The sequence below is a fragment of the Sceloporus undulatus genome, chromosome 2 (genome assembly GCF_019175285.1).
Source record: "Sceloporus undulatus isolate JIND9_A2432 ecotype Alabama chromosome 2, SceUnd_v1.1, whole genome shotgun sequence".
NCBI classification, from domain to species: domain Eukaryota; kingdom Metazoa; phylum Chordata; class Lepidosauria; order Squamata; family Phrynosomatidae; genus Sceloporus; species Sceloporus undulatus.
Genome location: NC_056523.1, coordinates 4,061,744 through 4,088,696, shown reverse-complemented (window position 1 = coordinate 4,088,696; position 26,953 = coordinate 4,061,744). Strand labels below are relative to the sequence as shown.

Here is a 26,953-nt window from a genome sequence, read left to right as displayed (position 1 = left end):
GGATCTCTGCCTTCCAAATGGATTCCTCTCTCTTCAGGACTGAAACCCTGCCTCAGTAGGCACTGTGTTTGCCATCACTCACAGCTGCTTTGCCTGCTAGGGCTATAAAAACAGGACCTGACAGGTCTCTGCTGCAAAACAGCCCAGCAGAGAGAATGAAGAGGACCACAGTGACTATCTGGGGGCAGGGGGAGGATGAAGCTGCTAGTTCTACTGCTGCTTGGACCTCTGCCTTCCAAGTACCTTCTAAGAAGAACACTCCCTCCAGTCCATCTGGTGCCATCTGGCCAAGGAGGGAGAGATGCAGGCCTATCTCCTTTGGGTCTGGCCTGAGCTAAGAAGCTGAGTCTTCCCTCCAGTCCATCTGCCTTGTCCAGTCCTCAGAGGGAGAGAAGAACTGCCAGACCTGACCCCCTTCCCCACCACCATTCCCTTTTGTGTAGTGTCTTTTTAGATTCTAAGCTTGAGGGCAGGGAACCGTCTTATTAATAATTGTAAGCTGCTCTGAGAGCCTTTAGGGCTGAAGGGCGGGGTATAAATACCATAAATAAATAAAATAATAAATAAATCTGGAAGTGAATTCTAAAAAAGGAAGAGAAGCAATTTTTGTGGCTCTCATCACATAATTTGGTGGCAGTGGTGGGATGACAAAACACATGGGATGTGGGATGACAAAATAGTTGTGTGTGGACTCACCTTCACAGGTGTTACTGTTGTTAGACATTAAAACTACATCTTAAAACAGAATCATAGAATCATAGAGTTCTTCCAAGGGCCATGCCATGCAGGAACTCTCAATCAAAGCATCCCCAACAGATGGCCATCCAGCCTCTGTTTAAAGACCTCCAAGGAAGGAGACTCCACCACTCTCTGAGAAAATGTGTTCCACTGTCGAACAACCCTTACTGTCAGGGTGTTCCTCCTAATGTTGAGGTGGAATCTCTTTTCCTATAGCTTGCATCCATTGGGCTACCCTCGTGCTTGATTCGGAAACTGCAATTAGTGCAGAACATGGCAGCCAGAGTGGTGTCAGGAACATCAAGGAGGGACCATGTTACTCCAGTATTAAAGTCCTTCCACTGGCTGCCTATTAGTTTCCGGGCCCAGTACAAGGTGTTGGTTATCACCTTTAAAACCCTAAATGGCTTGGGTCCAAACTATCTCAGGGACTGCCTCCTCCTATATAATCCTCCCCACACATTCCGGTCCTCGGGGAGGAATTTGCTGCAGCCTCAAAGATCTAGGCTTTCGGCTACCTCCCAGAGGGCTTTTTCTGTTGTCGCCCCCAGATTATGGAATGACCTGCCAGACGAGATTTGTCAATTGACATCTTCAGACAGCTTTAAAAAGGCTGTCAAGATGGATCTCTTCCGGCAGGCCTTTCCTGGATTGATAATCCCAGCCTCAGGAACCCTCTTCTCATGAGAGTCCCCAAGGTCCTCCCTGGAAATTGAAGTAGAATGCTACCACAGTTTACTGTTTTGTTTTGTTTTGTAATAATATGTATATGTTGGTGTTGTTTTAATTTGTTGGTTTTAATTATAATTGATTTAATAACTTTTTAAGGAGGGGAGGGAAGTAGATTTTGATGTATAATGTATTGTTATTTTATTACTGTTAGCCGCCCCGATTGACCTCAAAGGGCCAGAAGGAAGGGGTGCCAGCCTGCAAGAGGTCCCCTGTCCATACCATCTGAACTGAGAAGAACAAAAACAGCTCAATGCAGGCCTATGGCTAACATGTTCAATTCCCCCCCCCCCCCACCGCTTCCTATATGATTTTTAACACCTTTCAACATCGAAAGCTTGCGACATGCATATTGCACATTTTGGTTGGCCAATAAAGGTACCACTGTTTGGTCAATGTGTGTGTGTGTGTGTGTGTGTGTCCAACATGGCTACCCCTGGATGTTTGGAAGATGAACATTCATGGGGGGGAGGCTTGGAAAAGTGTTTACCCTACCCACTCCTTTCATAGAAAGTTGTAATAGAACCTAAGGGCCATCCAGTTCAACCCCCTGCAGGGACTCTCAATCAAAGTATCCCCAACAGATGGCCACCCAGCCTCTGTTTAAAGACCTCCAAGGAAGGAGACTCCACCACTCGCCGAAGAAGGAGTGTGTTCCACTGTCAGACAGCTCTTACTGTCAGGAGGTTCCGCCTAATGTTCAGGTGGAATCTCTTTTCCTGTAGCCTGCATCCATTGCTCCGGGACCTGTTCTCTGGAGCAGCAGAAAACAAGCTTGCTCCATTTTCAATATGACAGCCCTTCAAATATTTAAACAAGGCTATCATATCACCTCTTAACCTTCATTTTCTTTATTTCACTGTGTTACATCCTGGAATTGGAATGCATTTCTTTGCTGTTCTTATGACTTGATGTACACAAAAGAAGCCTGTCAAGGTAGAAAATAGTTTTATTTTGGTGCAAAACTGAAGTAAACAAACTGGCAAGGGTTAAAAGGGTCCGCAAAAGGTGAAAAGGGATGAGTTCAGCTTCTTAGGGAGGCAGAGCACACTAAAGGTTTTGGGGGAGCAGAAGCAGAAGCTTCTAGGAAGGAGAAAGCAGGCCCTTTGAGCTCTCTTGGAAGGGAGAAGATGGAGCAATCCATGGAGGAGGCAGGACAGATGGAGGTGAAGGTAAACATGGAACCTGGATGTGGAGAGTAGTGAAGGAAGCCTGGAATGCTCTCTGCAAAGATGGTAGTGCACACACTGATAATCTCAAGGCGTTGTGTCTGCGATGTACTAGTAACCTCAAGGCTGGACTTCTCCACTGTCTGCAAAGTGTGGGCCACACTCTCCAGCGACACAAAACTGGGTGGGAGGGAGGCAAAACCGGGCAAAATTGCACAGGAAAAACTTCCTGCTACCTCTTCTAGGCAAAATGTCTGTATTCCCAGGGGAGGGGGAGGGAGGGAATCTCTGGAAAACCCACTTTTCAAACAGTGATGAAGCCACAAAAATTCCACAAGGTCATGAAGTTGAAGGCTTTCATGGCTGGCATCCATAGTTTTTTGTGGTTTTTCAGGCTATGTGACCATGTATGTTCTAGTAGAGTTTGTTCCCGACATTTCACGTCCTGCCGAAATATAACAAAATCAATAACACTTGACCAGGTGATTACCTGGAGATCCAAGACAAGATCAAATGTGAGCCTAAACTGGGGCACTGATCACAAGTGCAAAGGAGAGGAAAGCACACCACAGGCAGAAAAACCTGGGGGTGGGGGACATGATCCTTTCTACCACATGTTTAGGACAGGATGGTGTCAGCATTTAACTTGGGAATCAGTGGACATCATGTGTCCATATGGGGCCAGCCCCATGCAGACTGCCCTCCCCGCAGAGTTATATGAACATACAATCTACCTTCATGGTCACAACCATCAGAAGTTAGGGAGCACTTCATTCATAAAAATACTGATTCTCTGTAATTGATGCCATGTTTCAGAGAGCTGAATGGGCTACCATGCAAACAGAATGTTCAAATAATTCAAAAGTTTATTGAATCATCATATGTGTAAACAAATGGATCTTGTAGCACCTTTGAGACGAACTGAAAAAGAGAAGTTGGTAGCATGAGCTTTCCTAGCCTTAATGCCACCCCTTTGAGTGCCAGATCAGGGCTGCAGCAACTGCACGCAATGGCCCCAATCCGGCATTTTTCGGGCCCAAAAAGGAGTGGCAAAATGATACTCCTTTTTGGGGTGGAAAAAAGTCACCCTTTATGCTGCGGTGGCTCTTCTACGCTCCTGCGGCATCTGAATGCCATGCTGCTGAAACACCACAATGCTACCCACTGTTTGAGCAGATGGCAGCATGACGCTGGCTTGGGGGCATTGTCAAGGCGTGCATCATCTTAATGCCACACACCCACATTGCCCTCAAGCTGGCACTTACTTCAGGTCTGTTTTAGCCCTTAGTCTACCTCCTCAGATGCATGGGATGGAGTGGAAAGTCCAGGAACAGACCTATTTAAGAAGGCTTTGTGTGAAAATGTCAATAGGAATCCAAAATGTTGTAGGTGTAGAAATGAGGTGACAAGCTCAGTTATAACAATGGCCCTTGGCAAGAGGAAATATGTTGTCTAAAGCCAAGGTGAATACATAACCATATGAATGACTACTAGAATATAACGTGGAAACCAGAAAGGAGACATGATGAGCTAGCCAGGGGAGGCTTCATGAGACTGAGGGATTAGCTAGTGTTATCATGTGTGACTGTGCCATTGTCCCTGGCCAACCCACTGCTAATGGACTGCAAATTGTAGATACATTCCAATTCTCCTATTTCTCTTTCCAATTGTCCTTTGTAGTTTCTTTGTTCACAGACCCATTCTGAGGTCCAAGATGGAATGCCAGAAAGACAGAAATGTTCTGAAATAGGGTTTTGTGTGTTTCCATTCCTAAAGTCTGATTTATGTCCATTTATACTCTGGTGTAGAGACCGCCCTGTTTGCCCAATATATGTGTAAGACACATTAAAATCACATACTTTGAAGCAAAGATAGCATCAAAGGAGGTTCTAATAGTTTTACAAGACAGAATCTAAATACACCGTCTCTCCAAACAAAAAGTATTTCACACTTTGATTTTCTCTCCAGTGTGGACATTCCGATGCCTCAAAAGTGTTGAATCCTGAACTTTTCCACGCTTCCGGCATTTGTGTGGTCTCTCTCCTGTGTGGACTCTTTGATGATCCCCAAGGACTGACTTGTAAGCAAAACATTTCCCACACAGCTGGCATTTGTATGGTTTTTCTCCTGTGTGGACTCTCTGATGAGTGAGAAGGGATGACTTCTCAGCAAAACATTTCCCACACTGCTGGCATTTGAACGGTTTCTCTCCTGTGTGGACTCTCTGATGTCTTGAAAGGACTGACTTTTGAGCAAAACATTTCCCACAGTTCTGGCATTTGTATGGCTTCTCTCCTGTGTGGACTCTCAAATGACTCTTGAGATGTGACTTCTGGGCAAAACATTTCCCACACTGCTGGCACCTATATGGTTTCTCTCCTGTATGTCTTCTCTCATGAATCAGAAGGTGTGACTTGTGAGCAAAACATTTTTCACACTGCTGGCATCTATATGGTTTCTCTCCTGTGTGGACTCTCAGGTGACTCTCCAGGTGTGACTTGTGAGCAAAACATTTTCCGCACTGATGGCATTTGAATGGTTTCTCTCCTGTGTGGATTCTCTGATGTGCCACAAGCTTTGACTTGTGAGCAAAATATTTCCCACACTGCTGGCACTTGTAGGGTTTCTCTCTTCTGTGGACTCTCTGATGAATCAGAAGGTCTTCTATAAAGGAGGACAAGGAGAAGAGTGAATTTAATCTTCAGTGAGGAAGGAACTAAGTTAAGCAAGCTCAAGAAGGAATAGAAACATTAAAGAAAGAGGAGCTATTTATCTCGCAGGGGAGATACTATGATTATGAAGGTAGTTTTCCTTCCTTCCTAGATCTTAGGATGTAGAGGGAGCACTTTTGGGACTAACTGAAATAAAGTAGATGGCAGCATGAGCTTTCATAGACTTCATGCTCATGCTGCCAATTTCTTTATTTCAGTTAGTCTCAAAGGCACTACAAAATCTCTCTACATACTGATTCTACAGACTAACACAGCTATATCTTTGAATTCATAGATGTATATATTAGGCCCAGTACAGATGGGCAAAAAAGGGGTGTGTTTGTCCAGGCAGTCCAGGTGCAGAGGCAACTGAATACACTCTGGGAGTGCAGACTGGTCTGCTGGGGCAGATGGTGGAAATCTTCAGGGCAGCCCAGGGTGGCATGGGTAGCAGAGGGGGCGGTGTGGAGCAGGGTGCAAGAAGCAGGGTTGTCCCCCTGGTCATGGAGCAAGGGTCTAGACAGCAAGGGTCAGGAAGAAGAATCAGCCCTCCAGCTCTGGAGCAGGGCGTTGCTATGGAGGCAGAGATCTCTGAGCAGCCCATAGAGGAATCCTCCAGCATCTTCAGCAGCAAGGTGGCAGTCCCACAGCCCACTCACCATCCCCAAAGGCAGAGGCAAAGGAGAAGAGATGTAGGTGCGAGGACCACTGAGAAGGCACTGAGCTCCATTATGTTTCCTAACAACACACTCTTCCCTCTCAAGGATATCCCTTCCTTCCCAGCCCTTCCCTTATCTCCTCCCACCATGCCTACCTCACTGTTCCCCTATGGCAGCAATGTCCAAACTCCAAGTGTTTTGTACTTCAGCTCCCAGAAGCCTCAGCCACCTTGGCCAAATAGTCTGGGATTCTGGGAGCTGAAATCCAAAACACTTGGAGGGCTAAAGTTTGGACATTGCTGCTCTACGGTGATCCTGCCTATGTTGAAACTGCACAACTGCGCAAAAAATGTCACAGCTCATTCATACAATAAACAGTTCATTCACACAGTGGCCTACACTTACGCAGCTATGCTGAAGAATGAGACAATTAAAAAAATAGTATTTTATTTACAATAATAACAATAACAAACATTATAAAACAGGGGAGAAGATGGGAGGGAAGCTGGTTTAGGGAGAGGGAAGGGAGGATGGGTTAGGCATTCGCTAGAGAATGGCCTGGAGGCTTTGCTGAAGCATCTGCACATCCTCCAGCATCTTCTGTAGGCCATCCTCCAGCGCAAACACCCACTGCTCGAGCCAGCAATCTGCAGGGGAAAGACAAAGAGGATGGTTAGGAGAGAGCTGTGCACCCGATCACCCACTCCCACAGGCAGGGTTTCTGGGTGCCCCCCCACTCCCTCCCCTGGTTTCTCCGCCATTCTTACCTCTCTGCTGCTGTTGCAGGGCGCAATCAAGGGCCCTGGCATTTAGGGCCATCTCCCCCTCCTCGCGGTGCAGTCAGCGGCCAGGGCCAGGCTCCTCCTCCTCCACAGCAGCAGGAGGTCCTGTAAAAATGGGAAGAAGACCCAAGTTATCAAACTGGCATGGGGGAGGAGGGACAGGAATATCGTGGAGGCTGCACTCGTGCAATCACCACCCCTCCCCTTAGGGACCTACATGCTACCACAGTGGCTGGCTCTGGCTGTGGCTCATCCTCGGGGACACCACCACTGTCATCCCCTGAGGATGGAGAGGGTGGCCTGGCAAGGTACCTTCTCTCCCTTCGCCTTTGCCATGCTGGGACACCATTAGGACCCACGGAGGAGGGAGGAGAGGACTAGGAAAGGGTCACAGGAGGGTAGGAATGGGCATTGGGGAGCATGGCAAGGGCTGTGACCTACCTGGAGGATAGCGATCCTCCCACCTCGTCCTGTCCCCTCAGATCCAGAGGTTGTGCAGCTGCTCAAAAAAGGGTGGGCACTTCTGGACTGGGGGGTGTTTCCCGTAATCCTCCAGGGCTTCAAAGAACCCTGCCTTCAGTGCCTTGAATTTAATTTGGCATTGATGGCAAGTTCTTTGAAACCCCTGGTCACGGAGGGCACAGGAAGCCTGAAGGAAGAACCCCCAGTTAGGCTGGTTTGTGCTGGCCATCACCCTTCAAGTGGGAGCCTCTGGCATGAGGGACTGCAGGAGGATCTCAATCCTGTCCAGTAGGCGATCCAGATTGGGACCCTCCTGCATTCTACTGCCATGATCACCATCCTGGGGACCTGAACAGTTCTGTAGGGGCATTTATGGGCACTTGTGGCTGAGGGCAGTTGGGCTGAGGTGGCCCCAAGCCAGTGGAAACCCTCAGAGAAACTTTTTCAATCTGTTCCCCTATAGATGCCCTCTGGGCTGCCAATTGTTACAATCGAAGGGGCCATTAGGGAAGCCTGAATTTGAGGGGAATTGATACATTGTCAGCTAGGAAGTTGGAGCTGTTGTATTATTATGTACCAGGAAAACTGGAGCTGGGTAACCCCTCCATGCCCTTTTGTTAATGTGTGTGTCTGTCCCTCAGGCACATTACTAAGACTGCCCACAGAACAGAGCATGAATGATAGACATACACAGACTGTGGGTAATGGATAATGGGATACATTTATTCAGGTGCTTGTGCTGTCATACTACACTTCTACTCTGGCATCACAAATGGAGGAGGGGCCATGCTTCAGATTCTCCTTGTGAGAAAGAAATCTACCAGGGCTTCCCTCACAGTCTCCCCTTCTTTCTTCTTGTCACTGTCATCACCCCGTGTGGGTGTTCCCAGGGTGGGCAGCATGAAATGGCACCTGTACTGCAGCCCCACACCAAGGACCCTGCCCTTGGCCTCACAGATGTTGTGTAGGATGACACATGAGGCGATGATGGGCACCACTCTCTTCTGCCACAAGGAGTGGGGCAGTGAGGCACTTTCATCTCATTTTCAGTCTCCCAAATAATCTTCCCACCACACCCCTCAAGTAATTCAACTTCTTGTTGAACAGCTTACGTCTGGGAGCAGTGGGGGTCTGTAGGGCTTCATGAGCCACTTCCAAACCAGATAGGCAGTGTCAGCGAGCAGGAGGGGGCCAATCTGATGCCCTCTGATGGTGATAGTGGGGTTCCCTTCCACAAAGATGCCAGGCACCCTGGCATCATGAGTGGACCTTGCTCATCCAAGCTCCACGTCTACAAAGCATCCTGTGTGGTCGCATGTCCCTTGCAAGATGACAGAATAGGAACCCTTTTGGTTCACAAAGTTTTTCCTCTGCCCCAAAGGTGGCATGATCAGACAGTGACACCTGTCCACGGTGCCCACTACTTACAGAAAGCCAAGCTGACTGAACGCATCCATGATCTGTGGGTGAAAAGAAGAGGGAGAAGCGGGGGGATTAATTACAACTGTGTTGCAACTGTGCAGCTACACCGCAGACCACTCCAGGTCATTTCCCATTGTAAAAAAAACAGAGAATGTACAGTAAGGAATGACATTTTATGCATAGCTGCACAGTGCTGCGGAAGATAAAAGAGAAGGCTGGCCCAAAACACACTGCAGAACTACTTCAGTTTGAGACCTGTTTAATTGTTCTGGCTCAGTGCTACGGAATGCTAGGCATTGTAGTTTATTGTGGCACCTGAGCTATCTGACAGAGAGAAGGCTGAATGTCTCATAAAATTACAATTCCCAGAATTCCTTAGCACTGCACCAGGGCAGCTAAAGCAGTCTCAAACGGGATTATTTCTGTACTGTGTTTTGGACTGTTGTGTGGTTTTCCTTACCTGACGTGCGTCCCCCATGTTCATGGTCTGTGACAGCAGGAGCTTCTCCTGAACTCCACCAAGACTTTCCCCATGTGAGAAGCCAACCCCGAACTGCTCTGAGGTCATCTTGTAGCTGGCTTTGTGTGCGAGTGTCCAGATGGCCATAGCCACTTTCTTCCTCATCACTGTGTCCAACCTCTCCAGTTATCAATGCAGTATGTCCACTATCCTGTGGAAGATGGCACAGGGCATTCGGAAGAATAGCTTCCATCACTCATCAGACCACATGCGTGTGACAAACCTGTCCCGCCAGTAAGCGCTTCTAGGAAGCTTCCAATAGTGGCATGTCCACCTCTTCTCGCACATAGCGATGGCACCACTGGCAGTACACTGCTCGACCACTAAGGCACCCACTGTAGCAGTTGTCTCCCCTGTGTCATCACTATTGTCATCCATGTCTGCAGCTGTTGTTGGGACTATTCTTGAAGCAGCGGCAGCTCTGGCTGTGCATTGCAGGGTAACTAGTAGCACAGGCCACAGGGGAGAGGAAGCATCCATGATGTCAATGGCACTTGCACTGCGCAGGCGGACAGGGATGCCAACATCAGCTGGTCTCTTGGCAGGGAGTCCTCCTTGTTCTTGTGCACAGTGTGGTTGCTCAATGCAACTTCACTACGTCCCTGGGACCAGCGGTCTGGAGGCTGAGCATTCCCTAAAAGGCAGCTTCATGATGCCTTCCCCTGACCATCTGTACCGGGCCATAGTTACATTTGCTAAATAGAACCCCTTAGGTCAGAAAACAAGGAACTGAGCCAGTTGATCCAAACCAGTCATTAAAATTTGTGTGGTGCACAGCTGCCTCTCAATATGCAAGACACTCTCTGTATGTATGTGTGTGTGAGTGTGTGTGAGACAGAGACAGAGAGTAAAACAAGACAGCAGGGGGAAAGGAGCTCACAATGCATAACTGAATTTGAGATGCTGAAGTCATGCACATGGGCATGAGGGCAAGTAGGAAAGAACGAAAGAAGTCCGGAGCAACCAGGCATGTGGAAGCAAGGGGTGATGGGTGGGGAGAAAAAGCAAAGCAAAACTAGAGTGAAAGGACAGGCCCAACGCCATCGGGCCTGAAGAGAAAGAGCCCTCCCCTCCCGCCTTCCAACTGTCATCTTTTGGCCTGGGAAGGAGTGAAAGGACAGGCCCAACTCCATCTTTTTCTTAAAGAGCCCTCCCTCCGGTCCATCTGCCTTGGTCCAGGCCTCAGAGGGAGAGAAGAATGCTGGACCTGATCCCCTCCTCACCATTCCCTTCTCCTTTTGTGTCCTGTCTTTTTAGATTGTAAGCCTGAGGGCAGAGAACCGTCTATTATCCCCTCTGTTGTAAGCCGCCCAGATTCCCTGTGATTGGGTGGCAGATAAATAAAGCCTATTATTATTATTATTATTATTATTATTAGAAGCATGAGTCAGTTCAACTGCAGGAGCAGGCTGCAACTGAATAAGTGTGTTCAAACAATGGTGTGGGGTGGGTATGCAGCTGAATGGAGTGGTAGCGAATTGAGGGCAGGAGGGGAGCTGCAGAGGATAACAGACAAGCTGAGCTGTTGTTTTTGGGGTGGAGAGGAACACACATCTCACCTTGTCCCACTCAGTAGTTTTGCTTATGTGCATGCATATGCTCATCCTCACCAGGCTTTGTGAATACACAAACATGCACACATTTGGGGATGAAGGGAAGAACCAGCTGGTAATTATTTTGAATGATACCACTGGAACTGGGGATCAACAGCTGCCATTGATTTCTGTTCCTGTTCTGGACCTTCTCAGAGGTACTCCTGTCCACAGTGACAGAAGCTGAAGCAGGAAGAAGTTTTAATGTAAGTCACTTCTGAGTCCCATTTGAGGAAAAAGCAGGATAATAAATATATAAATAGGAGAGTAATTGTCTCTGCCTTTCCTGATCCCCACTTGCATCTCTGAGATTTCTCTCTCCTCATATGATTGGGGTCTATGTTGCAGAATTTTGAACAGAATTTAACTTGCGTGGGAAATTAATGCCATGGTCCTATAGTCACTGCATCTCCTTTTTTGTGGTTTCACCAGGAATAGATATTTCAATTGAATTGCTACAATCCACACAGACAGAATCAACTCTAGTGTTAACTAATATAGGTCAACCAATAAGGAAAACAAAGTGGAGAAATCTCAGAGATGTAATAGCTAACACTCCAGAGGACAAGATCAAAATTCAAAATGACCTGAATAGACTAGAAAGCTGGGCCACAGCTAACAAAATGAACTTCAACAGGGAGAAATGTAAGGTACTGCACTTAGGGCAAAAAAATGAAATGCACAGATATAGGATGGGGGACACCTGGCTAAAGGAGACAACATGTGAAAGGGATCTAGGAGTCCAAGTAGACCAGACGTTGAACATGAGTCAACAGTGCGATGCGGCAGCTAACAAGGCCAATGCGATTTTAGGCTGCATCAATAGTAGTATCTAGATCAGGGGTAGGCAATCTTTTTGAGCCGGGGGCCGGGTTGCTGTCCCTCAGACAACTGGGGGGCCGAAGCCAAAAAATAAATAATTAAATAATTTTTTGAAAAAATTAAATATATAAATAAACCAGGACAAATGTAGGACAAAATTTTCAAAATTTTTTTTAAAAAAATGGAGGACACGTGAAAAAATTTGCTGATTTTTTTAAAAAATGTTAATATAAATGTATGTTTCTGAGGCTTCTATAGACAATTGCCCCCCAAAGGCCCCGGCGGCAATCGGCGGCAGGACCGGGCTGGGGCCGGTCCCAAGGCCTCACCGGGCCGCATCCGGCCCACGGGCCACAGGTTGCCTATCCCTGATCTAGATCAAGAGAAGTAATAGTGCACTATATTCTGCTCTGGTCAGGCCCCACCTGGAATACTGTGTCCAGTTCTGGGTGTCACAATTCAAAAAAGATGTTGAAAAACTGGAACGTGTCCAAAGGAGGGCAAGTAAAGTGGTGAAAGGTCTAGAAATCATGTCCTATGAGGAACGACTTAAGTAGCTGGGGATGCTTAGCCTGGAGAAGAGAAGGTTAAGAAGTGATATGATAGCCCTGTTTAAATACTTGAAGGGATGCCATACTAAGGAGAGAGCAAGCTTGTTTTCTGCTGCTCCAGAGACTAGGACCCGAAGCAATGGATGCAAGCTGCAGGAAAAGCGATTCCACCTCAACATTAGGAGGAACTTCCTGACAGTAAGGGCTGTTCGACAGTGGAACACACTCCTTCCTCAGAGTGTAGTGGAGTCTCCCTCCTTGGAGGTCTTCAAATGGAGGCTGGATGGCCATCTGTCAGGGATGCTTTGATTTGGATTTCCTGCATGGCAGGGGTTGGACTGAATGGCCCTTGCGGTCTCTTCCAACTCTATGATTCTATGAAAGACAGAGGCACTAGAGACCACATTGCAAACATGTGATGATATACAATGGCTAATAGAGGAGGGAATTTCAGGAAAATATCAAAGTGTGCTTTACAGACTATAGCAAAGCATTTGACAGCATAGATTATGAAAAACTATGGTGGCTCTTAAAGAATGGGAATGCTACTATATTTTATACTCTAGATGAGAAATCTGTACTTAGGATATGAGGCTACAATCATAAGAGAATATGCAGAAACAGAATAGTTCACAATTGTCAAAGGGATTACACAAGACTGCATATCATCAACATCATTGTTTAACTTGTACACAGAAAATATTGTATGATGAGCAGGTTTAGACTTAGAAGGAGGAGAGACAAAATCCCTAGCGACAAAATCTGTGGTGTAACAGAGAGAGTGACAAGACTGGTCAAGCCCACTGTTACCCCTTTCTTTTGGTTCATGTGGAAACCAATGACACTGTGAGGCACAGCTTTCAGAACCTCACAAGGATTATGAAGATATGGGTAGGATACTGAAAGACCTTGGTGCACATGTAATTTTGTCTCTCCTCTCTGTTGAAGAACATGGCCCAAGAAGGGAGAGAATAAGAGAGGTGAACAAAATTTAGGCTTGCCAACAGATTACAAATAATAAAAAGGGCTTTTAAGTTATATCCGCAGCAAAAGAAAGAACAAAGAAATGTTCTTTGTGTGGAGAAGATGGCCAAGTACTAACTGGGGACAGAGAAAAAGCAAAACTACGCAATACCTTCTTTGCCTCAGTTTTCTCTGAAAAGGAAAATAGTTCACAACTTGAGGAGCAAGGATCAGGTGGTGTAGTGGGGGTAAATGCAGCACAGAATAGGTAGAAAAGTAATACCGGAAAATTTCGCTACTCATTGGCCTGTTACAGACGGGCAAAAAGGGGTGTGTTCATGATGTCATGAAGGTGTAGCCTTTAGATGGCCCTCACCTGAATGCCGCCATGAATGCGCCGCCTACATTTCCCAAGCGGGAAGAAGTGGCATTAAAAAGGAGCCACTTTTCCCTGCTTCTTTCCATTTGCGGCGTAACTGCGCAGCTCGGTGTATAAGCAGCCGCACCGGTACACCACAAATGTCACTCCGCAAATTTAAGGCGCCCATCTATAGGCTCTGAGTCAGCTGTGGCACATAATGGGGCGGCATCCCAGAACATGTGCAGTTTGCAGTGAGGCTCTAATTAGAGCATCAGATGCCATGCAGATGTGGATGCTGTGGCGCAGCTGCACCATATTTTGAGCCTCGTAACCCTAACCCTAGAGCAACATGTATGCATGTGCTGCTGGAATCGTGGGAAATTGTAAGTTTTGCTTGGAGAAACTGATAAGGGAAAATTTCGATTTTAAAGTGAACCCCTACACACATTCCAGCGCCATTTTCACCTGGGGAATGGGCACAGTTCACCTGCTCCTGGCACAGCTGTGTGGCGGCTCCCCTTTGGCACCAGGCAGAATGGCACAGCCATCCACAAGCGCCCAGAAAAAAGGGAAGGGGATGTCGTGGTCTCATGTGGAGACGGCTGACCTCATAGCTATATGGTCACAGCCATATATTCTGGAGAAATTGGACCAGTCCTACCTGAATGCAGACACATATAAGGAAGTGGAAGGGACCATGAAGGGCAAGGGCCACAACAGAAGTTGGGAAGAATGCCGCCAGAAATGCAAGACCTTGAAATCACAATACAAACAATACAGAGATAACATGGCGAAAGGTAGTAAGAATGCCACCCCCCCTGCCCTTTTACAAGGAGCTGCATGCTTTTATCCGAAAGGATGGCAGCATCAGACCCAGCAGGCTATCCACGAGTGGGCAGCTTGTGAGGGTCCCAGTGGGCCAGCCAGCCAGAGCGGAACCTGTGGCAGAGGAGGAAGAGACTCCGGAGCTTGATTGTGCCCAGGACCTTTTGATGCCCCCTCAAGGTAAGATGTGCCAGGGCCCCTGGGGGAAAGGGAGAGGGAAAATGGGAGACGGAGAAGATATGGCACCGGGGTGGGCACAGGGCAGAGATGACCCTTGTCCCTTGTCATGCAGATGAGCAGCAGGAGGAACACTCTGACTCGAGTGATTCCTCAAGCAGCCAGTGACCGCTGAATCCCTGTGCCGTTACGACGAGTCTCTGCTGGGGCCAGGAGCTCTACATCTTCCACAAGCAGGCCACCATCTCGTGAAGGGGCCTCTTCCACAACTAGCAGCTACCGTGATCGCTCACCTGTCCCCCGGGCCAGTACACCCGCCAGCGATGACAGTGAGGTCGAAGAGACTATGTAAGGTAAACACTCTGTTTATTTGACAACAAATGTATAGTGGTGCAGGTGCGGCTAAATAGGGCAAATTGCATGGCTCAGTTGCGCAATTGTGGCATTGTTTCTTTCAATGCTTGGCATGCTGCCATGTTTGCAGGGCTGCTGAGGCAGGGATCATGTGGAGTAGGTTTGTGAGTGTCCCTTGCATGGCCATCAGCTGCATGTATCACGCTTTACTAGCCCACCCTCCCTTGCCTGTAACTCTCCAGTTTCCCTATGACCTCAGTTTGAAACTTTATCCTTTGCCACATTGGGGAGGCTTTGAGTGAGAGTTCCTGCATGGCAGAATGGGGTTGGACTGGATGGCCCTCAGGGTCTCCTGTTAACTGTAGGGTTCTATGACTCTCTGGTTGTATGTCCAATAGAAGGAGGACGAACAGAAGAAGAAGGAGGAGCTCCAGCTAATACCATAGCTGCAATGACACCAGCTGAATGCCTTGCCACAAAGAAGAAGAGGGTGTGTCGGTCAGCAGATGCAAGAACTGTTGAGGCTGTTGATGAGCTCAAGGATTCGTCCGCACAGCACATGAGAGCACTCCTGGAGCAGGGAGAGCGAGCCTATGAGCAAAGGGAGAGGGACACAGAGACCCGTAAGGTGATCCAGGAAAGGGCACTGGAACACCAAGAGAGGTCCCTAGAGTTTCAACAGAGGTCAATTCTGAACCAAGAGAGAGCACTGGAGAGGTCATCCCAACAGTATGAGATCACAGTCCAGGAGCAGAGGCGACTCAACGCCACTTTGGAAGCACAGACTGGTCTGATGGGGCAGATGGTGGAGATCCTCAGGGCAGGCCAGGGTGGCATGGGTGGCACAAGGGCAGGTGGGGAGCAGAATGCAATAGGCAGGACTGTCCCCAGGGCCGTGCAGCAGGAGACACCAGCAAGTGCCATCCCACCAGCTGAGGAGCAGGGTGTTGAAATGTAGGTGATGTCTCAGCATCCTCTTGCAGGAACATCATCCAGCCTCTTCAGCGACAAGGTGGCAGTCCCGCAGCCCACTCCTCACCCCCAAAGGCAAAGGGCAACTAGAGGGGGCAAGGGATTAAGGGGAAGGAAGCTCTGAGAAGGCACTGTGTCCCATTTTGCCTCCCAAGGGTATGCTGTCTCTCCCAACCCAAACTATTCTAACCCTTTCTCTTCCCTCCTCCCACCATGCCTACCTCACTGGTCCCCTAAACCAGCAATGTCCAAACTCTGGCCCTCCAGGTGTTTGGACTTCAGCTCCCAGAAGCCTCAGCCACCTTGCCCTGTAGTCTGGGATTCTGGGAGTTGAAGTCCAAACACCTGGAGCACCAGAGTTTGGACATTGTTACACATAGCACTCCTGCCTATCTTGACATTACACAGTTGCAGGTGCACATAAGATGTCATTCTCTCACACACATGCACACTGCCGCACTTGGCACAATAAAACACAGGGTTTGTTTTTTTTTAATTCTTTTATTAGACCATGGTATCCTTCTGGGACGCCTGGCAGAGGTGGGAATCGGGGGCACTGCGCTCCAGTGGTTCCGGTCCTACCTCTCTGGGAGGTCCCAGATGGTGCAGCTGGGAGACGTGTGCTCCGACGAGCGGGCCCTTAAAACTGGGGTCCCTCAAGGGGCCATTCTGTCTCCCATGCTATTTAACATTTACATGAAACCGCTGGGAGAGATCATCCGGAGACATGGGGCGCGGGGTTATCAGTAGACACCCAAATTATTTTCTCTATGTCTCCGACTGATGCAGTGACTGGGGATGGCGTCTCTCCTCTCGTGGCCTGTCTAGAGTCAGTAATGGGCTGGATGAGGGAAAACCGACTCAAGTTGAATCCAGAGAAAACGGAGGTACTAGTGATAGGTTCTCCTGGTCCAGGAATGGCGGTGGTTCCACCTGTCCTGAACGGGATCACGCTCCCTGTGAAGGACTCCGTGCGCAGTCTGGGGGTGCTTCTTGATTCGTCGCTCCATCTGACTGCTCAGGTGAATGCGACGGTCAAGAGCACCTGTCATCAGCTTCGGCTTATTCGCCAGCTGCGCCCATACCTGGCCCAGAGGGACCTAGAAACTGTTGTACATGCTCTGGTAACTTCAAGACTGGACTTCTGCAATGTACTCTACATGGGGCAACCCTTATACCAAACTCGGAAACTGCAAATGGTGCAGAATATGGCAGCCCGGCTGGTCACTGGCGTTTCCAGGACCAGCCATATAACACCGGTTTTGAAAGATCTCCATTGGCTGCCCATTCGCTTCCGGGCTCAATATAAGGTGTTGGTGATTACCTATAAAGCCCTAAATGGCTTGGGCCCAGGATACCTAAAGGACCGCCTCTCCCCATACATTCTGCCTCGCACCCTCAGAACGTCTGGGCAGCAATTACTGAAGGTGCCTGGGGCTAGGTTATCCTCCACCACACGGAGGACATTCTCCACGGCTGCCCCAGCCCTTTGGAACACGCTGCCCACCGAGCTCCGCTCGACTACCACCCTGGCCCAATTCAGGAAGGACTTAAAAACCTTCCTGTTCCAACAGGCATTGCCCGACTAAAATCCTGTGGGCCTCCCTCCTCTTCCGTGGTCAAGAGGTTGGGCTAAGGGGTTTTTATTCTGTTAGTTTTTATTGTTTTTATTGATTGTATGGTTAGCCTGTGTAGTGGTATCTTTTTATATTGTTTATGGCACCATTGTTTTTAACCTATGTTGTAAGCCGCCCTGATCTTGGGAAGGTGCGGGATATAAATAAAATATTATTATTATTATTATTATTATTATTATTATTATTATTATTAACAATCTTAAAAACTTGAAAACTTTTTTACTATTTACAATTTTAAAAAACAGGGAAGGGGTGGTGAAGGGGGATGGCGGGGGGGCAGGGCAGGGAAACTGCTTCAGGGAGGGGGAAGGGGGGGTGGGGCGGGCAGTCGACGGAGGATCTCCTGCATCGTCTGCTCTATGGCCTCCAGTCTCTCCTCCAACTTCTGCACCACCTCCTCAGCTGCAGACAACCTCTGCTCCATCTGGTGTTCTGCAGGGGAAAGACAAACAGGATGGTTAGGAGCGGCCTGTGGACCCCATCACCCACTCCCACAGGCAGGGTTTCTGGGTGCCCCCACTCCCTCCTCTAGTTTCACTCTTCTGGTTTCACCCCCACTCTTACCTTGCTGCCAGGCTTGCAGGAGCTGGTCCATGGCATCCAGGGCCATGTCTCTCGCCCCAGGCAGATGGCGGCTCAGGCCAGGCTCCTCTTCTTCCGTGGTGGCAGTGGCGGTGGCGGCAGCAGCAGGAGCAGGGCCTGCAAAAGGGGAAGAAAAGAGCCAAGTTACCATGCTGGCATGGCGAAGGAGGACACAAGTGTCATGGGGGCTGCAGTCATGCAACCCCCACCCCTCACCCTGGGGACCTACCTGCTGCCAGAGGAGCCTGCTCTGACTGCAGAAGGGCCACAGCAGCTGGTCCCGGCTGTGGCCCACCCTCAGGGACATCCTCATCCCCCGAGGATGGTGGAGAGGGCGGCCTGGCATGGTGCCCTCCCTCCCTCCGCCTCTGCCACACACTTGCAGAAGGGAAGAGGAGGGATGGCATTGGCACCATGCAGGAAGGAGGGGAGGACAAGGGAAGGGTCAGGAAGGGTAGGGAAGGGCATTGGGAAGTATAGGAAGAGCTCAGTCTTACCTGGAGGATGGCGATCCTCCCATCTCGGCCTGTCACCCCTGACCCAGAGAGCTCTCAGCCGCTCAAAAAATGGCGGCCGCTTCCTAACCGGTGGGTGCTCCAGGGTTTTGAAGAAAGATGCCTTCAAGTTTTTAAACTTGACCCTGCATTGGTGCATCTTTCTTCAAAACCCTCGCTCCTGGAGAGCACAGGAAGCCTGGATGAAATAGCGCCAGCTAGGTTTGTTGGTGCTGGCCATCACAGGTGCCGCCTCTGGCATCAGGGAGTCCAGGAGGTTCCCAACCTCTTCGTCAGTCCAATATGCTATGCGGGCCGGGACCCTCCTGCGTGCTGCTGCCATCATGATCGCCGCCCTGGGGTCTTACACAGTTTTGCAGGGGCATATACGGGTACCTGTGGCTGAGGGCCGTTAGGCTAAGGTGGCTTCAGGCCAATCAAAACTCTCAGAGGAGCAGTTTGAATCTCTCCCCCAATAGATGCCCTCTGGGTGTCCAATTGTTACAATCAAATGGGGCATTAGGAAAGCTAGAATTTGAGGGGAATTGATACATTGTCAGAGAAGCAATTGGCATTGGAGCTGATGTATCTTTCTGAACCAGGAAAACAGGCGGCAGGGGACCTTTTGTGAGTGTATGTGTGTGTGTTCCTCGGGCACATTGCTAAAAATGCCCACAGCACAGAGCAGGAATGATAAGGCAGATACAGACTGTGGATACATTTATTCAGGTGTTTCTGCTATTACACTACAATGTACTATGGCATCACAGATGATGGCGCAGGAGCCATGCTTCAGATTCTCCCCTGTCAGAAAGAAATCTGCCAGGGCATTCCTCACAGCCTCCCCTTCTTCCTGCTTGGCAGTCTCTTCATCCGCCATGATTGCTCCCAAGGTGGGCAGCACAAAATGGCACCTATATCGCATCCCCTCATCCAGGACCCTGCCCTTGGTCTCACAGATGTTGTGCAGAATGGCACATGTGGCAAGGATGGGCACCACATTCTCATCTGCCACCAGGAGTGGGGCAGTGAGACAGCATCATCTCAAACGACCTCTCCACGACCCCCCTCACGTGATTCAGCTTCTTGTTGAACAGCTTCTATTTGGGAGTGCGAGGGACCTTGAAGGGCTTCATGAGCCACTTTCAAATTGGGTAGGCAGTGTCAGCCAGTATGAGGGGCCCAGTCTGCTTGCCTCTGATGTTGATGTTGGGGTTCCCTTCCACATAGATGCCAGCCTCCATGGCCTCGAAGATGACAGAATTCTTTGCCACCCTGGCATCATGGGCTGACTCTGGCCATCTGAGCTCCATGTCCACGAACCTTCCTGTGTGGTCGCATGTCCCTTGAAGGATGACAGAATAGGAGCCCTTTCTGCTCACAAACATACTCCTCTGCCCCAAGGGTGGTATGATCAGGCAGTGGCACCCATCCATAAGGCCAACCACTTGCGGGAAGCCTCGCCGTCTGAAGGCATCCATAATCTGTGGGGGAGAGGAAGAAGCAGAAGAATTAACATAACAACTATTTTACACTTGTGCAACTGCACCATAGCAAGAACAGCAAATGTAAAGTGAGGGGTGACGTTTTACATAGAATAGCACAGGGCTGCCAAAGATGAGAGAGAAGGTGGTGTGGCTGTCCCTACCTGATGTGCGTTCCCCAGGTACATGGTCCATGACAGCAGGAGCTTCTCCATGGCCTGGGCAAACTCCACCACGATTTCCCTCACGGTGGCAATGCCAGCCCCAAACAGCGCTGAGGTCACAGCATAGCTGGGTTTGTGTGCCAGTGTAAAGATGCCCATGGCCACTCTCTTCTCCACCGGGATGGCTCTCCTCATCACTGTGTCTGACTTCTCCAGTTCTGGACGCAGGATGCCCACTAACCTATGGGAGAAGGCATGGGGCATTCGGAAGTAATACCTCCATTGCTCGTCAGACCACGTGTGTGACCAACTCGTCCCACCATTCTTCCGATCTAGGGACCTTCCACCAGCGGCAAATCCACCCCACTCGGGCCATGGCCATGGCACCACCAGCAGCACTCTGTTGAACTGCTATGGCAGCCATTGCAGCCCTTGGCTCTTCTGTGTCGTCGTCATCGTCATCATCATCATCACTGCTGTCATCCGAGTCTGCAACTGTTGTTGAAGTGGATGATGGGACCTCCATTACAGAGGCAGTGGGGGTGGAGGGGGAAGAGGTGGCAGCGGCGACAGCTGTGACTGTGCATTGCAGGTTCAGTAAGAGCGCAGGGAACAAAGGAGAGGAGGCATCCATGATGCCAGTGGCACTGGCACTGCGCAAGTGGACAAGGATGCCAACACCAGCTGATCTCTTGGCAGGAGTCCACCTTTGTTCTTGGGTAGGGCGGGAAAAAAGTTTAAAGGGGCCTGGGCCCTTTAACTGTGCACATGCACTATCTGCAGCCGTCAAAAGAGAAATTAACAGCCGGTGCTTAATTGGCGCAGCTGCGCAGTCGACAGCCGGCAAAAGAGAAAAAAAGCTGTGTTTGCGGCTGCCCATGCGGCGGCTCCCTCACTCTTTAGGGAGTCCATCAAGGCGGTGGTATGGAAGCTGAGGGTAAGAAACGGCCCCAGGTGAGGCATCTTCACCCCCCCCCCCCCCGGTATAGAAGCCCCATCCACTTTAGCCACACCCCCCGGGGCGTTTTGGAGGCTCTGTATTCAGGTGAAGACACCTTCAAGACGTCTTCCCCTGACCGTCTGTAACGTGCCTAAATGAATTCAAGTCTCCAGGATCAGATGAACTCGATCCAAGGATATTAAAAGAACTGGTAGAAGTAATTTCAGAACCACTGCAATAATCTTGGAAAATTCTTGGAAAATAGGCAAAATCTCCACAAACTGGAGGAGGACAAATGTTGTCCCCATCTTCAAAAGGGGGGAAAATAAGGGCCCAAATACCTATGGCCCAGTCAGCCTGACATCAATACCCAGAAAGATTTTAGAGCAGATCATTAAACAGATGGTTTGTAATTACTTAGAAAACAATGCTGTCATCAGTAAGAGTCAACAGAGGTTTATCAAAAACAAGTCATGCTAGACTAATCTGATCACTTTATTTGATAGTTACAGGCTTGATAGACGAAGGGAATGCTGCAGATATAGCATATATTGATTTCAGTAAGGCTTTTGACAACGTTCTCCATGATATTCTTGCAAAGAAGCTAGTAAAATGTGGCCTAGACAGTGCTACTAACTACTGTTAGGTAGATTTGTAATTGGCTGACTGACTGAACCCAAAGGGTGCTGTTCACCAATGGCTTTTCTTCATCCTGGAGAGAGGTGACTAGTATAGTGCTGCAGGGACCTGTACTGGGCCCTGTGCTATTCAACATCTTTACCAATGACTTAAATGAAGGTATAGAGAGCATGTTGATTAAATTTACAGATACCAAACTAGGAGGGATTGCTAATTCCCCAGAGGGCAGGATTAAAATTCAAAATGACCTACAGATTAGAGGGCTGGGCTAAAGCTAACTAGATGAATTTCAAAAGGAAGAAGTGTAAGGTCCTACACCTTGGCAGAAAACATGAAATGCAGTTATAAGATGGGCAACACCTGGCTAGACAACAGTTCATGCGAAAGGGATCTAGGAGTCTTAGTAGACCACAAGTTGAACATGAGTCAGCAGTGTGATACTGGAGCCAAGAAAGCCAACATAATTCTTAATTGCATCAACAGGAATATAGTGTCTAGATCAAGGGAAGTGATAGTACCATTGTATTCTGCTTTGGTCAGGCCTCATCTGAATATTGTGTCCAGTTCTGGGCATCTCAGTTCAAGATAAACAAAATTACAGTATTATTATTAAGAAGGATATTGACAAATTGTAACATGTCATGCAAAATGGTGCAAGATCCAGACCAAGCCCTATGAGGAATGCCTTAGGAAGCTAGGAATGTTTAGCTTAATTAAAAGAAGATTAAGAGGGGGCATGATATTTAAATACTTTAACGGATGTCATATTGAAGAGGGAAGAAGCTTGTTTTCCAAGGCTCCAGAGACTAGGACAGGGAGCAATGGATTCAAACTACAGGAAAAAAGATTCCATCTCAACATTAGGAAGAACCTCAATAGTAAGAGCTGTTACTATTATAGTAACAGTGAAATATCCTGTCTCAGAGTGTGGTACAGTCTCCTTCTTTGGAGGTTTTGAAACAGAGGCTGGATAGCCCTCTGTTGTGGGCTGCTTTGATTGGTGCTCTTGCTTGGCAGGGGGTTAGACTCAGTGTGGACTCTTCCAACATTATGGCCTGTTACAGACTGCCAAAACAAAGCTGCTTCGGGTCTCTTTGGAGGTATGCTGTTTAAATGATGCATGCATCCTAAGAATCCGGAAGCTGCACCAAAGCTGCCCTCCAGTGCTTAGGAATGGAGTGTGGCTTTGGTGCAACCTCAGGACTCTTAGGACCCATGCATCATTTAAATAACATACCTCCAAAGAGACCCGAAGCAGCTTTATTTTGGCAGTCTGTAACAGGCCAATGATACTATGATTCTATCCATCACCCTTTAGGGGAAATGGGGGCAATTTTGCCACTTTGGGGCCTTCTCTGAGTCATTTTAAAACCAGGTTAGGCATTTTCCCCGAGGAAGAAGGAATCTGTCAAGGGAAAGAAGGACCATAATCTTGGGGAAATATTTCTAAAATGTGTTGAGGGGCATTTGGAGGGAAAAACATTAACTGCCATGCTTCCTTCCTATGGAATACTAGGATCGGCAGTATAGGGAGGGATATTTAGAATCCTTAACTAGAGAGCTCTAGTGCCTCACTAAACTACAAATCCCAATCCATAGGATGTTGCCATGAGGATTAAGTGGGAATAATAGTGCTATGGTAGTATAGTATGAAAGGATTTTGAGTCTTTGTAGGAAGAACAATGGGTTTAAATTCCTTACCCAAGGTGGACACATTCTCACAGTTCTCCATCATGACATCCCAGTACAAAGATCTTTGGTTCTGATCCAGCAGTTTCCATTCTTCCTTTGTGAAATACACAGCCACATCCTCAAAGGTCACCTGCAAGAGAAAATAGTGCACATCCAGAGAGAGACTCATCAGATGTGGAGGAAAACATATTGTGCCTTCCCAACAGGGTTGGGATTGCTTCAGAATAGATACTTTTAAATATTTCTCCATCTTTTTTCTTTAATTTTCTGCATAGTGAAGAATAGCATGAAGAAAAAGAAAGTTACAACCTGGTTAGCTTTCTCAGGCGAATGGAGATTTTATTTGATACATGGGAGATTTTCCAGATAGATCCTCTCAATCTGGAAATGTGCCCAGGGCAGCCATGCCCTCGCAAGTGTCCTGGTGATGTTTTCGATTTTTACTCCTGATATTTCCAGCTATTTTGGCATGTCAGTCTAATTATTTTGGCACCTACGTCAGTCTAATTATTTTTGGCACCTACGGCAAAGAACACCACAAGTGTCTCCTCCTATCCCTGGCAGTAAAAATAAAAGAACAAGAAATTCAATACTTAACAATTGCTGCCTTTTATGATGGTGCAGGACCATCTGCCTAAGTCAGCTGCCTCATTCCACCAAAGTGGTGGCACCAACCCTGCCTAAAAGCCATGAATTCAATGTTAATACTGGACTAGAGCATTCATTAAGTACCTGCATCTTGAAGAACAGTGCACGAGGGAGAAGACAAGATTATAAACCAGCTCCCTCATGAACTAGTTTTAATACCACAAGGTTCTCTTTCCTTATCTGGCAATAAAAACTACAACAACTAATTAAACAATTAAAAATTCCTGACTGAATGGAGAGGGGGAGAGAAAGGAAGGACAAGATGGCAGGAAACAGACCACCCATCACATCCCAGATTGACAAACCAAGGATTCAATTCATGGAAGGGAGAATTGAACAACACTCTGGGAGGGGAGAGTCCCTCTGCCCTTGGTATCAACCATTTTGGATCCTCTATTGGAGAACCCTCCCAATGGTTCCCTCATGAAGGAAGAGGAGGAAGTGAAGGCTAACCTGTTCCAAGGGCTTCATTCCTGTAGTTTCATCCAAGGAAGAGGAATTCAGTAGAGACTCTCCTCTCTCCCTATTTGGAGACCAGAAAGGCCTATCCTGGGTCTCTGACCACCTGTAGAAGTTACAAAGTAAGTTGGTTCACATGTGCTTACATATATGTGGTCTGCCATGCACCACCAAAAAGACAACAAAATTGGTCTGTGAGTAAATCAAGTCTGACCTTTCTCTAGAAAACAAGGGCGGGATACAGACCGCCGCTTTGCGGCGCTCCCCTGCTGCCGCCATTTGCTCCGTGCGGGAGCCGCAGCAGCCAAACCGCACGACTCCCGCGTGGAGCAAAAAAAGAAGCTCCATTTCGGAGCTTCTTTCTGCGGCGCATCTATGACGTCACGAGGCGCCGCAGGCGCATTCGCAACGTCATAAGCGCCGCGACACGTCTGGACGCTATGCGTCCAGTACGTAAAGATGGCGGCGCACATGTGGAAGGGGCACCGCCATCTTGTACGTACTGTATACGTACTAGGGTTAGGGGGGTGCGGAAGCACTGCCCCTTCCTAACCCTAGTACGTATACAGTACGTACTATATGGCGGTGTGTATCCCGCCAAAATAACTAAATTGAGGCTGTCATCTTTTAAACACATCATGAGATGATATGACTCACTGGAAAAGAAGATGATACTTGGTAAAAGAGAAAACAGCAGGAAAAGAGAAAGAATGTACTACAGGTGGACTGACTCAAGGAAGCCAAAATACTGAGTTTGCCAGACTTGTTCAAACCTGTTAATAAGAATGGCCCCATTCAGACAGGCCAAAATAAAGCTGCTTCGGGTCACATTGGAGGTATGCTGTTTAAATGATGTATGTGTCTCCTAAGAGTCCGGAAGCCGCACCAAAGCCATGCTCCAGTCCTTAGGATCAGAAGCAGCTTTATTTTGGTCTGTATGGGGCCAGAGTCTCTTGGAGGTCACTTCCTCACAGGGTTGCCATAGGTGGAAGCTAATTTGACAGCACCAAGCCAGAAAAGAAAGTTCTTCTGTTGGGTTCCTTCCTTTGTTGGAAAAAAAGCAAACCTACACCCCACCCATCCACTGCCTGCAGGAATGTGCATAACATTTAGCTCTAAAGCAGGGGTGAGAATCCTGTAACCTTCTCTTATTTGTTATGCCATCAAAAGGGATGATGGGAGATGCAGTTCCTCAACGTCTGGAGGGCTACAAGATGCCCACCCAAAATTAAAGACAATAAACTGTGTGCCATCGAGGCAAGGCAAAGGGGTCAGGCAAGTATGTGCTTTATAGACTACAGTAAAGCCTTCGACTGCATAGATAAAAAAGCCCACTATGGAATGCCCTTAAAGACATGGGAATGCTAACACACCTGATAGTCCTGATGAGGAATCTGGACTCAGGACAAGAGGCTACTCTTAGAACAGAATATGGAGAAACCGGATGGTTCCCAATTGGCAAAAGGGGTCAGACAAGGCTGCATATTTGTTCAACTTGTATGCAGAAAACATCATATGAAGAGCAGGTTGAGATTTGGAAGGATCAGTAAAGATAAAAGAAAGGTACATCAACAATCTTAGGATATGTGGCCAACACCACAACACTAGCGGAAAACAGCAAAGGCATGGAGCAATTAATTACTGAGGAAAATTAAAGAAACTGAGGTGGGCTTAATGCTGACCATTAAAAACACAAAAATAAGGGTCACAGAGGATTTATGTAAATTCAGTCTAGACAAGGAGAAAACAGACAACAACAACAGAAGTATAGTGTCTAGATCAAGGGAAGTAATAGTGCCACTATATTCTGCTCTGGTCAGGCCCCAACTGGAATATTGTGTCCAGTTCTGGGCACCACAATTCAAAAAGGACATTGAGAAACTGGAGTGTGTCCAGAGGAGGAGGACTAAAATGGTGAAAGGTCTGGAAACCACGAAGAAAGACGTAAGGAGCTGGGGATGTTTAGCCTGGAGAAGAGAAGGTTAAGAGGTGATATGATCGCCCTGTTTAAATATTTGAAGGGGTGTCACATCGAGGAGGGAACAAGCTTGTTTTCTGCTGCTCCAGAGAACAGGACAGGGAACAATGGATCCAAGCTGCAGGAAAAGAGGTTCCACCTGAACATTAGGAGGAACTTTGGTGGGGAGTTCCTGCATGGCAGGATGGGGCTGGGCTGGATGGCCCTTGTGGGCCAACTCTAGGACTCCAATCCCCCCAAAAGGAGGGACCCCTTCCTTCCCCCACAAAAAGCGAATTGGGGTCCCCACATCCTTCCTTGTCTTCCCACTTACCTCCTTCTTCTTCCCCACCAAGGAAATTCAGGAGGAGCCCCCTCTCCCCAGCCCCAACAAAGACGCACCGGAAATGACGTCAGAGGGTTCTCTCCCTCCCCCTTCTCTTTCCTC

General features: G+C 48.2%; 1 protein-coding gene across 3 annotated transcripts; it reads right to left on the bottom strand.

The window, feature by feature from the left end:
- Nucleotides 1–3,599: 3,599 nt before the first annotated feature.
- Nucleotides 3,600–26,929, bottom strand: LOC121923033 (gastrula zinc finger protein XlCGF7.1-like). 3 transcript variants are annotated; one of them, XM_042453138.1, is made up of 6 exons: nt 24,543–24,557; nt 23,451–23,571; nt 20,171–22,323; nt 19,718–20,006; nt 18,011–18,145; nt 17,575–17,878 (listed from the first exon to the last, which is right to left on the bottom strand). In XM_042453138.1, the coding sequence occupies exons 3-6, from the start codon at nt 20,432–20,434 to the stop codon at nt 17,742–17,744; spliced, it is 825 nt and encodes a 274-aa protein (XP_042309072.1). In that variant the 5' UTR covers nt 20,435–22,323; nt 23,451–23,571; nt 24,543–24,557; the 3' UTR covers nt 17,575–17,741. The 3 variants fall into 3 exon arrangements, with proteins under 3 accessions (XP_042309071.1, XP_042309072.1, XP_042309073.1); XM_042453139.1 differs by having other exon boundaries at nt 20,171–20,411; nt 24,543–24,552; XM_042453137.1 differs by lacking the exons at nt 17,575–17,878; nt 18,011–18,145; nt 19,718–20,006; nt 20,171–22,323 and adding exons at nt 3,600–5,300; nt 26,840–26,929 and having other exon boundaries at nt 24,543–24,654.
- Nucleotides 26,930–26,953: the final 24 nt, after the last annotated feature.

Bases quoted from the DNA above. Each gene is read 5' to 3' on its own strand.
- LOC121923033 (XM_042453137.1), bottom strand. The intron at 5,301-23,450 runs GTAAGGAATTTA...CCTCCTTTATAG, and splicing joins TGAGAATGTGTCCACCTTGG to AAGACCTTCTGATTCATCAG.